The sequence below is a fragment of the Parasteatoda tepidariorum genome, chromosome 10, assembly GCF_043381705.1.
Source record: "Parasteatoda tepidariorum isolate YZ-2023 chromosome 10, CAS_Ptep_4.0, whole genome shotgun sequence".
Lineage (NCBI taxonomy): Eukaryota > Metazoa > Arthropoda > Arachnida > Araneae > Theridiidae > Parasteatoda > Parasteatoda tepidariorum.
In genome coordinates, this window is record NC_092213.1 from 4,718,563 (window position 1) to 4,731,370 (window position 12,808).

Sequence of the window (12,808 nt, forward strand, 5' to 3'; positions counted from 1 at the left end):
TTTTTCTTTTGGCGTGCTGTACAATATGTATGAACTATTATCTTCCATCATAAAGAAAATGGAATAACTGCATTACATTTGATAACCATGAAAAGCTTCGGATGAAGGTAGATGTAAAATTTGCTTTTAACCATCTTCTTTTAGCTTGTAATATAAAATTAGCATTTTGAGAAATGCTAATGACTGTTTGTTTACAGATTTCATTGAGAAATATCTAGTTTCAGATAGATTATGAGAAAAAATATTTTCTGAAACCAAATCAGTTTCAGTATATTATTAAAAAAAAAATTGAAATATTTACAAACAGGAAAACTTACTACAATATTGAATTGCCTATCAAGTAAGTATATATAGCTTTATTGCTTTAAATTTAGAAAAAAATCAGAAGTTTTAAGTTCTTGCTCTCAAAGATATTTTCTGAAGAATATCTTCATTGAAATACTTAAATAACATTGGGTTACCCAGAAAGTAATTTTGTTTTTTCCTTGTGAAAATGAAGCATGGTTTTCTTTTAGTGAATAAATATTTTATTGAGTTTCATACTATCCGTTCCAGTCTTACCTTTTGACATTAATACCTTACATAAAGTTCTAAAATTTCTTTATATTTGAAAAGTTCGATGTTTTCTCAAAGTCATTAAACATGATTTTCCTACTCAACTCATTCAAGTGAAATACAAGAATATAAATATTCAATTCACAATTTTTCTCAGTAATACTGAAATATACTTATAAATCCTACCAGTTCTGTGCCAATTCTTTGATAATAATATTTGGCATAATCATCCAACCAAACTTCTGCAAGACGAATGGAATTTCTTTTCAGAACATTGACGCCAGTCCTCCACTTGTATGGACTTCGCTTCCTGAAGATGTGACCCACATGTGAACAGGGTACTATTTCTAAAGTTCCACCACACATCCAAGTCTGGAAGTCAAGCATGTTATTCTTTAGAATTTAAAAGCAATTTAAAATCAACAAAATAAAAATGAAGCACTTTGAAAAACTTATACCTATAAGTTTCAGGTACTAAAAAGAAATTTTTTATGATACTCTATTATCATAAGTAATGGTAGGCAGATGCTTTATTAAGGTCGCACTAGTGCTGCACAATGGGCTATCAGCGATGGTCTGGGAAACATCCCTGAGGATGATCCAAAGACACGCCATCGTGATTTTGATCCTCTGCAGAGGGGATGGCTCTCCTGCTTTGGTAATCCGACGATCTGCACATGAAGGCGGGCACTTTACGGTAGAACAGTTTAATGAGGACCGATTCCGCGAACCCTCGGTCCCTACGCACGCTGATCAAAGTGGTCACCCACCCGCTTACTGACCGCTGTCAGTGATGCTTGACTTCGGTGTTCTACTGGGAACCGATCAGTCTACTCCGGGACTCGCATAAGTAATATTTGGCCAGACTTTGAAGAAGAAATTAGAGAAATACACAGTAAGAAATTTAATTAACAACTAATATTGAAAATTCCTATCAATACTTTAAGTGCATTTAACTGCCACGAAATTTACCAAAAGAAGCTGAGTGAATAACAATTTCACTCATCATTATCATAGTTGACCAGACAGCCCAATGTATGCCAAAGTCTTCCTCCGAAGATTTCTCCATAAAGACTTCCGATTTTTCTTTGGTCACCAATTCTTTTCATTAATGACAACAACAAAAAAATCAGACTCTATTGAATCAGCTCATCTCAACCATGGCTTTCCCCGCTTTCTAGTTTCAAGTGGATCTAAAAAGCAATATCTTTTTTATTGTATTGTCCTCACTCATTCGAATCACCATCCAATTCATTCCATTTATTTTTATGTATTTAATAATATCGGGTTGTTTATAAATCTTGTACAGTTCAAAGTTAAATCACCTTCTTCAAGTATTGTTTTCATTTACACCACTAAGTATACTCCGTAAAATATTTCTCTTAAATATTAGGATACAATTTTCCTCCAGTTTGGTCATTGTCCAAGCTTCAGAAGTATATGTCAAGAGTTCTGTAAATTAAGAATTTTGCTTTTTTTCTTTAGAAAAAAAACTTAGATTTAATAAATCTTCTCATAGACATCCCTATCCATATAATCATTCCATAGGCAGCCCTATTTGCCTGATAGATTCGTTTTTCTATTTTTATTTCAGGAGTATTTAAGTCATTTTAAAATTCTGCAGACTTAGAATACACAATTGGAAAGAGGAGAGGATTTTTTTTAAATGGAATATAATTAATTTCCAATCAATATGTAGTATGTTATATTTAGTTTTTTTAAACACTTCTGTGGCCTAACATTACTCTCTGAAATAGGCAGACCAACAGCAATTGTTTTGTTTTTGTCTAAATATTAAAAAGATGGGCATTGTGTGCCTTATATAAAACACAAAAAAATTAGAACACACATGACTTTTTTTACTGAAAATAGAGTACTATTTTTTTAAAAAATACCTAGAGCCTTTTTAATGTCTAAGATTTTAAAATTAGGATGTAAGATACTAATATTTAAATGCATCTTTTTTCACTCATTTTTTGAACCAACTTACATAGACCTTATAATGTTTAACTCTTAATGCAATTACATACCCTCCAACTACTACGGAATTTCCGTAGTTTCAGAAATCTTCTTTTCAGACGGTAGCAAAATTAATGTCTTAATATTTTAAAAAAATTAATTTTAGCGTAACTTGTCCACTATTACTTATAAAAGTGCAGGCCATATGGCTAGATTCTTAAGTTCTGATAAAAGTTTTATGAGAGATCCATTTGCTTTAAAAATTTCTACTTTGGTTCGCTACCACCAGAAAGAATTATTTTCAAAATCCTCATAAGTTGGAGGGTATGCAATTAGGATCAAACATCAGCGAATAAAGGTGTCAGGTGTAAATATTTTGAGCAGAAATGCCAACCAGTCAGATGTAAAAGAAAATTCTACCTATTTTCTTTATCATGCATGAAAGAACTTATTTTATGAATAATAAACTCGATAATGAGATTCCTGGCAGTAGTTTGAGGTAGAAAGAATGTGTTTAAATTCAGTAGAATATAAATGTCAACAAATAAAATATGAAGTTTTTGGTCAAAAAAATTTAATTCATTTGACTGGATTCGAAATTCTACATATGTATGCATTTTTTTAGATCCTAATTAAAAATGAAATTAAATGAAAAATAGGAACATTATGGGTAACAAAAAAAAAGTTATACCAAAGCCTAACTAATCACCATAGATGGAACAGGTAAAAAAAAAAACCGGTTAGATTGTCAGATAAAATTTAAAGGCATTTTCAATAACCACCTTTTAATACCCTCAGGCAATTAAACAGGTTTTAAAATTTTAAATCCAATCTACCTCATTAATTTAATACTACTTAAGCTTTTTTCTTCCCATAAACGATAATTTTAGACAACTAATAAGTACTTTTTTCATTTAATTTTTGACAAGGGTTTTATAAATACATATAAGGTGTGAGATTATTAAACACCCATCATTTCATATTTATTACAAGATGATTTTTAATGATATTTCTGATATAAAAAATAAAAGTGTCAATTGTTAGACAGACCTTAAAAGAAAGCTCTAGATTTTCGCCACCCCAGATGTCAAAACCACTGTCATAAAGTCCTAGTTTTTCAAAAAATTTCTTGTCAATAGAAAACAGACCACCCGCCATTGTTGGAGACCTGAAAAAATTATTTTATAAGTATAAAGAATACTAACGACTTCAAAAAAACTATAGAATATAAATATATAATTATACAATGGAGTAAAATAATACCAAAAAAAACTTGACAGAAAATGATTAAACAACAACAACGGAAACATCTGTCCAAAGTAGCTATTTTTGTCTTATTTTTTACTAATCTGCAGAAAGAAAAAATATAGCTACTTTGGAAAGCTAAAGAAAAAGAAAAAAACGTCAATGATCATTTCCAACCTTTTAAAATGAATAGAATAAATCACTAATTTTTATAATACTATATTTTAAACTATGGATGGTGTTTTGTACACTAGGGAGGGCTGCAAGCTCTTGGCTGCCAATACTTCGGGGTTACTGTTTTTGGTGTGTTTTGCAGCCATTTAAATGGCTTCAAATTGAGAGGTTTTGAGTCAATTGGCTCACAACGTGATCATTGAGTTTTGAGACTTTCTCGAGTATTAAATTTTGTGTACGTGTATTAGTTACCTTATTGTTTATTTGTGTTTAAAAGAATCGTTATTTGAAGCTCTATCATTTCAAGACGTAACAATCGCCATTTGAAAAAAGAATAGTTATAAAACACTTCTTAACAATATACCAACTTCGAAATTTGAACCTAAATGATAATTTATAAAATTAACTTAATCTTGCTGCTCGAATATACTAACAGTAATAAACAAGTAAAAAAAGGCCAAAACTGCCAACAAAGCGAGTTCGTTCTAAATCTAGCAACCATGTCATCTTTTTTAACAATACGTCTCTAAATAACTAAAACAAATTTTCACTTCAAACTCACGAGAATTACTTCATACCATTATCATATCATTACTCATCTGAAACAAACCGAAGGAAATTAATATCCCAACATAAATAAAGTGTAAAGTTTAACATGTTTTGAGTGTTAGGTCTAGTCACTGCCCGGTATTCTCTGCATCAATGTTTCTTTAAGGTCAAGTGCCACTGCCTAGCATGCATTTAACTGGAACTCTGAACACTGATGTTTCTCCTAATCTATCCTCGGCAGGTATTAAAATATCCAATAAATATAATGATATCAACGAATAAATTAATATCAAATCAGACAAAACAAATATTTCGGGCATTCACCAAAGCGACTATGTGATTGTCGAGTTTTAATGACGTTTGTGGTTAAAAATTTAAACTTGAAACATGATCTATAAGCATGAGCTTTGTGTACAGGTTTTTGGGGGGACCAGGGGGATGGGGGTAAGGTGAGGTATGACGCTTTGTGACAAAGGGAAGTTTAAAATACTGTAAAAAAAATTGGATATCAATTATGCGTGACACTATTTTAAAAATGTATTTCGGCAGAAATGTTCTTAAAGGAAATATACATACGCCACTGGCAGGTATGTATGTTTTCTACGTTTGTTTTCCCTATCAGGTACAGGATGCCAGTTGAATTGAAGATTCCAGTCGAATCCACCCACATTCAGGTGTTTGGAGCTCCTGTAATGATACTGGAAACTGTCATCGCTGATGACATCAATAACAGGACACACAACATTCGTCGTGTTATCTTTGATACGCTGCATCAGTGGCTCTAACCAACCTGAAAATAAATAAATCAATACATTGAAATTATTGGCATCGACGATTCAAAATTTATAGGTCAACCTCCTTAGGTTTAGGACGGCTACAGCTGGTTATAGTAAAGTGACCATGTGTTACAAGATGAGACAATTTATATTACCATGTAGACTGCGTAGTTCTCGCATAATAGACTTTTATTTCAAATAGGCAGTTTTTATATATTTTATAACCGTCGTTGAACAGCCCACCCAATTTTCGGGTTTACGTCTACTAATGTTCAACTCCGTAGCCTTATCATTTTGAACCCAATCTAGAAGCCAAAAGAACTCCTGGATCAAGTATTGGGAGAAATTGCCTTCATGGAGGACTTTTTGATGGAACTAACCCGCATTTGAGTTATATACAGAAGGAAAACCACTAAAACCTCCCACGGTTAGCCTGACAGCAAGGGGACTCTCACCCATGATCCGTCTGATTTTACGTCACACTGTGGTCAGTACGAGCCGGATGCGGGATTCATATCGACCAGCCATTTCTGGATTTCGAACCCGGTACTCGTCATTGGAAGGCGAGTGCTCTACTTGAGCCATCACAACTCATAAATAGGCAGTTTGCGATAATTCTAAAAAACATTTATTAGACCATTTGGGCCGTGACGAAACACGAGCATAGTAAGATAGCTACAGCAATGTACCCCCTTTTTTAGGACGTACAAACCTCTCTCAAATATTTTGCATCGTAAATAAAGGCTGATAAATAGTTCTTTTACCCCAACAAAATTAATTTGCCACGTCACAGTACAAGAAATCACGAACAAACAAATGCGCGCATTAAGCATTCGCTTTTTAGCATTAATGTCTACAAAAACGTACTAAATCGATGATTCTGTATAACTTCTATAGCTCATCTTTTCTTCTACGTGGCATTGATTCAGAGATAATAAAGTTAACTCCTTAGTCTTTCACCAGGTGGAGCTGAAAGCGATCTCATCTTGCAGAGCAAAGCCAATTTACTATACATGGACACCATCCATCTTTATTTCAATATTTGAATTTGTGAGGTATTGCATTTTCTTATTTAGTTTTTCCATCATGGGGGCCTGGGGGCAAAGTCAGCTTTTGGTTTAACCACTGACTACAGAAAGGCTCCAGTGTGTCAGCAGACAGTGTGTCCCCTGATGAAGTGCTGTTTTTGCTAACATACATATCTTTAAAATTTCGTTTCGTTTATTTTTGGTTTTTAACTTTTTATTTAAATTGCCTACACTTGCAGTTAACTGGTTAAGAGGGCAGATATACTGTGACGGGCATTCCGTATCGTCGGATAATAACGCAAAACTACTTTCACAAAAAACAGGATCTTTTACAAAAAGTCTAAAATAACCACTGCTAGTTGGATAAAAAATTTCCCACCCAAATATATAATTTTATCTCACAGAGAATCGTTTTCAGTAAACTGCCTTTATCAAATTCGGTTATGAAGAAATTCCTTATTATGAGCTTCGAATTTCACTCATTGCGAAAGCTTTTTGAAAGTCAGTCAGAATGATTGTTTATTCGAATTGATTAACCACTCAAATCATTTCTACGCCAAAGCAAACCGAACAAATGTCCGATTCAAAGGGCGGAAAATTGCTATGAATCTTCGGTTGACAAATGAAATGTGGAAAAAAGAAGAAAAAAAATTTCTGATCATCAGACCGAATAAAAGTACAATACTTTGGCCACATTTCCTTTCTCTGTTTCCCCCCTCCCCCCCAATGATTAGATAGGCAATTGCGCCATATTGGCGATTAGAATTAAAACAATTCTCAGTTTACGCTTGGAGTAATTCCTAAACGCGTTAATCATTGCAATATTGCCCGCCCACTGACTAGACGGTATGCCAAAAAGAAGAGGTGAAAAAGAATTAGATGTTTGAGAAAAAAGGTATATTTGAAAATTGAGTCTACTGGCCTGAATCATCAAAGAATTCGATCGAAACGCGCGTTTGAAAATACCTCAAAAGGAGAGTTAAACCCTTTGACGTTAATAGGATACAGGTGTCCCTTNTTGGCGCTCTAATTACAAGCAAATATATATTTTTGCATTTTTTAATAATAAAAAACAGTTTAATAGTTAATAAAAAAAATCTGCTAGATTATCGCAATTATGGAACTAAAATATTAAATCCAAGAAAAAAGTTTGAAAAAAAAAATTTCATTCATATTAAAAAAAAAAGCTGACTAAAAAAAAATCCAAATGTTATGTTCAAATGTTACTCAAAAAATCAGTTGGATTATTGGAATTATATCTGTTTAAAAATATAAAATCAATTAAGGTAGTTAGAAAAAAACATTTTTTTCTTTCATATTCAAAAATTTATCAATAGTCGATTTTGTAAATGAAAGAAATTTTATTAATGAATATCAGTTTCTCTTCACATCAAAATAACTGCACATGAGTTCAAATTTGAAAATTTTTTTCTTCCCTAATGCCCACCTGGATTGGCATATCGTCCATTCAGGCCTATTAGGGCAGATTTATTGGGCACTCTTTCAAGGGCACCCTATAAGGTGGGCCAACGTTGCTCCTACAGTAAGAACAGATCGTACAGAGAATGAAAAAACGTCCACGTCTTGTTCGGGATTCGAACTCAGAACCTTTCTAATGCAAAACCCATTCCCTGACCCGTACACAGTCCGGTTGGCATTCTTTTGAAAAAATATTGCTTGAAAGATATTACCTTTAATGCAGAAAAAGACAACCATATAATATTTTTCACTTGTTTTGAAATAATTTGATACAAAATAATGAAAAAAGTATGAAAAATATGCTTAATAAAAATTCTGCGTCAAAGGTCACAAATGAGCATAATCTGCTAAGCACGTTACTGCTAAAAATTAAATTTTTTTTAAAAAAATTTATGCGTATTTCCGACTTGAACACAGCTTGAAATGCACGCTCGAAAAAAATTGAAATTTGCTCGAAGCCCCTAATCTGAATAGCACGTTATAGCCGAAAATGTGCGTTTAAAACGTGATATCGCTTGTTAACCGGCCTAATCTTCTTCAAACTGCCACTGGCTAATATTATACAGGATTAATAGCATTAAAAGCATATTTTGAATGTGCTTTGTGTGTTTCATAAATCAAAGACATTTTCATACGGTTTATGAATAGGTAAGAAAAAAATCGAAATAAAAACTGCAAACAACGAGAATCAAAGCATAAGTGCGAAAACTGTAATATGGGTTTGTGCAATACCTTCTAGAGAGGAGATTTGTGTGACTACCCTTGTTTCAAAACTTATACTGAATTAAATTACTAAGTTTTTTTATTTTATAACTATCATTGAACAATCGATTCAACTTTCTATCCTAGTAATTTTAAACCCAATCAAGAAGACAAGGGCACTTCTTGTATTGGGATCAAGTATTGGGAAAAATTTTGGGTTCCGATTAAACTAATTACAGGGTGGTCCTTTTTTTCTTTTTTTTTGCGAACTGTACAAACTTAAATACGACCGCAGATGATAAATTATATATTTTGCCACAGGTCCGTTTTTTAAGCTGCTGTTTCAACTGTACACAAAGCAGAAACAAAATGGCGCTATTGTTTTGATACATCCAAACAAAATGAATATCAACCTATCCTTTTATCGCTCATTATACTCTGATACCATTAAAAAAAAATCGCCAATTACTCTCAGGGCTCTAATAATGGAACTTATAAAAAAACAAGTTCCTTAATAGTTCCAAATAACTTCTGATTATTCCCCTTTACGGAAAAAAACGTTGACCTTTCCCTGCGAAGTGTTACTCGCCTCGAAAATTCAGCAACAAAAAAACTCTTAAAAGCACAATGATAAAAAGAATTGCAGTCACACTATTCGAATCACGCACGACATCGAATCATTTAGTTCCGCTCGAGAAACGAGCGACATTATTTTTTTGTACTTTCACTTGTTTCATTTTTTTCGTCATCCCCCGACCGATAAAACAATGAGGGTAAAAGTACTTCAGTTACAAGTGCGACACCCGAGATTCGTAAATAAATGATAACCCCCACCTGAATATAGGCGGAGACATAGGCGTTATTATGGAACTATGTTTAGTGGATCTTCATCACGATTACGTACTTATTCATTTATCTTATAGTCTGAAATGGCAACGGTTTGAAAAAGTCGATTATATAATAAATTTGTATGTATAATCCTCATTTTGGATAAGAATTAATAAGGTATAATAAGATCATGCATGTAATTAACAGAATTAAAATCCTTTGGAGATATAGAACAGCGTTTAGAGGATTTTCTTTGCTCATGATTACGTACTTATTCTTTTAGACTATTTTATAATCTGAAATGGCAACGGTATGAAAAAATCGATTTTATTTTAAATTTGTATGTATAAAACCTTATTTAGGATAAGAATTTACAAGGTATAATAACATTAAGCATGAAATTAACAGAATTAAAATCGTTTGGAATTATAGAACAGTGCTTAATAGATTTTCTTTGCTCATGATTATGTATTTATTCTTTTAGAATATTTTGTAGTCTGAAATGGCAACAGTGGGTATGAAAAAGTCGGTTATATTAATATTTTAAATGTATAATCCTTATTTAGGACCATAATCAACAAGGCATAACAATATCATGCATGAAACTAACAAAGGAATTAAAACCAGTTAGAGTTCTTTAAGCAAAAAACATCAAACAGTGATGTAAGGTGACCACTTACGGTGCACTGCTTTAGTGGTCACCTAATGAGGGGGGTAATTATTATTTTTATCATTTCTTACGTCTTATTATTCGTATACACATATCGTAATATTCATATATTTATTATAGAAAAAATCAAATTAAATATAATTAAAACTTATTAACATGACTTTAAAATTATAGCTTGGAAAAACCCCTAAATCTTTAAGAAAAGATATTTATTACTTACAAAATTCCAAGACGAAAAGGCATGAAATAAAATAATCTAAAAAATTTAAAAAAACAACTTTTCTATCAAAGAAAAGTTACTCCTCCTCCTTTTAGCATCTTAAACTTCATTCCTTACCTTCTGTACATTCACAATGGGAATCCAAGTAGGTGAGAACAGGTCCTGAAGCAACGGAGGCACCCAGAAGACGAGCACGGATAAGACCTTCACGTTTTTGTGCGCGAACCAGCTGAACTTTAGGCAACATGGTTAAATAGTTTTCCAACCTCTTTTTTAGATGAGCTACGGATGAAGAAAAAAATTTGTTTTCTTAGCATTTTTTAAATTGATAGAGTTTTAAACGTTTCAAAGGTACACAAGTGAAGAGAAATTGTTACACACACTGCAATTTAAGAGATTTCATAAATGTTTAGTCGGTTGGTTGACAAAAGTCTAACTTAGATTTAGTTGTTGAACCCCATATAATGTTGCGGTTCAGTAAGAAACAGGAGATTGTTGTGAGGAATAGAGATTTCATAAAATTTGCTGCACTCTTCTATACATAATAATAAAAGCGGCTGTNGTCCACTAATTTTCAGATTTCCTGCTATGTTTTAAAAAGCTTTATTTGTGAAAACCGTTAGCGTGGCGGACAGCTGGCCGCCTTTAGCGGCTAGTAGAAAATAAAATTCTCCCTTCTGAGTAATCCTTGAGCTATATTTCGTTAATTTTGAGAATAATTTCGTCACGAAATCATGTTGTTCGTGACAAAATGCGAATTCTCAAATATAAGACGAAAATGTTAGCTTAACTCGGAACTGTGCCTTACAGTGCATTGTGGGAGACTGTTAATTAGAATGGTGGAAATAAAATGAAAACTAAATGATAGAAAATAGGGTGACAAAACAAGATGACCGGCTGTAGGGTGCTCAAGGAGTTCGCTTAGTACTAGGAAAATCCCGGTTCGGGCATATCTGTATCTCAGTATCTCTGTTCCTTCTTTTTTGAGTTGTTTGGGCGACATTGATCTACCTATAGTTTGTCTATAGAATGAACTCCCCTCACCCTAGAGTCTAAGGTCGTCTGCTGCTATGGAAACAAGAAGTGGCGCATTTTAAAGAAGGGACTTTCTTTCTCCCCTGATGCCCTTTCTCTCGAGTTAATAGTTAAAATAGTTAATAGTTAAAAATGGTAACCATAGTCATCGTCACCACTCCAAGCGAATGGCTGGGGGAGTTCGTTACATAGACAAACTATATAGCGTGCCCACGATAAAGTGATTATTGGAAAAGTTATGAGCTACGTTTTTTCTTTTTTTGTAAAAAAAAAGAGAGAGATGGAGAGAGAATGATGAAATATCCATTTAATTTTGAAGAAATTCGTTTAATCGAAGAACTGACGATAATTATTTCGTCACTTTGATGAAATTTTTGCTCGGGGCCTATACCAGGAAACGCTTTCATCAAAAACTTGGCAAGTTTCGTGAACATCCATTTTTTTTACAGAGTGCTTCAATATGTATAAACGTTCTGAAATGAAAAGTTGGAATAATAATAAAATGACTTACGCTGATCAGAGAAATCGTCCACCAGGATAATTTCTTTGAGGAGATGCTCGGGAGAACGTTCTAGAACGCTGTGTACAGTTCTCAAGAGGACACTCCACGCTTCATTGTGAAAGCAGATGATGACGCTCGTTTGGGGCAGTTTGGAATCATACCGTATATCTCGACACCTAGAGAAAATGGAACATTTCTAACATTGGTATAATAGAGAGCTGAAATTTTATTAGGATGAAATCATTTCAATTTAAGAGAAATTGAAAAGAGTACATAAGTTTACCCAGGGCTGGAAGTGAGTAAGGATGCTGATTCTCTAATGGGAGTAATTTCTAGAACACCAACATGGATTACTGGATATACTATTGGTAATAATTTTAATAGTTCCTTTACTTAAGTTAAAAAAAGAAACATTTTTTTAAAAAAAAACTCCGATTTTTTTCCTTAAAAGTTACGCAATCTTTTTTAATACAAAAAGGAGAGAAAATAGTCTATGTATGGAAAATCGTCAAGTAGTTGCGAAATAGGAGGATTCTCTTGTGTAAAACAGTAGGCAATGATATAGTGATGAGGAGGGAGATAAGAACATTTTATATATTACTCCCACATCGAATGCTTTAAATGCTATCCAATCAAGGGACTCTAACACTGGAAGTAAATTAATATCGTACATGACGCTCTTTGAAGACTTTGTGGCTTATACTGTTATTTACTTTGCTTCCACGTATGTAGCATCATTTTTCAATTTGAAATTTCTTCAATTGTTTTTTAGATAATTTTTTTTTCTGTTAACTTCAACAAAAATTTGGAAAAATCCCAAAAATTTCAGGACATTTAAGTACACTTTTTTCTAAAAAGGAAATCAAGGAATTTAAAGACAACTTTGTTCCCTTAAACTTTACCAATCAAATTTGCAGACATTTCCCTAACCAGTGTGTTGAATTCTAAAATCGATACTATTTACTAAAACATTAAAATTGTAGATAAGAACAACAACATTAGGTGGAATTTCACAAACGAAAAAACGCTCTAACATCTCTGTTAAGGGAAAATGTTTCCTCTTTACTTCCCGAGAAAAGATCTATT

The 12,808-nt window shown here is 32.9% G+C and overlaps 1 protein-coding gene across 3 annotated transcripts in view; it reads right to left on the reverse strand.

Annotated features, from left to right (window-relative positions):
* Positions 1–12,808, reverse strand: part of LOC107454270 (polypeptide N-acetylgalactosaminyltransferase 9) — a 117,488-nt gene that overhangs the window by 14,595 nt on the left and 90,085 nt on the right. For all 3 annotated transcript variants that reach the window (XM_043046810.2, XM_043046811.2, XM_071187093.1), the window contains 5 exons: positions 11,732–11,898; positions 10,303–10,467; positions 5,059–5,272; positions 3,565–3,682; positions 742–927 (listed from right to left, as the gene is read on the reverse strand). In XM_043046810.2, coding sequence (XP_042902744.1) covers positions 742–927; positions 3,565–3,682; positions 5,059–5,272; positions 10,303–10,467; positions 11,732–11,898 — 850 coding nt within the window. The remainder of the gene's footprint in view (positions 1–741; positions 928–3,564; positions 3,683–5,058; positions 5,273–10,302; positions 10,468–11,731; positions 11,899–12,808) is intronic.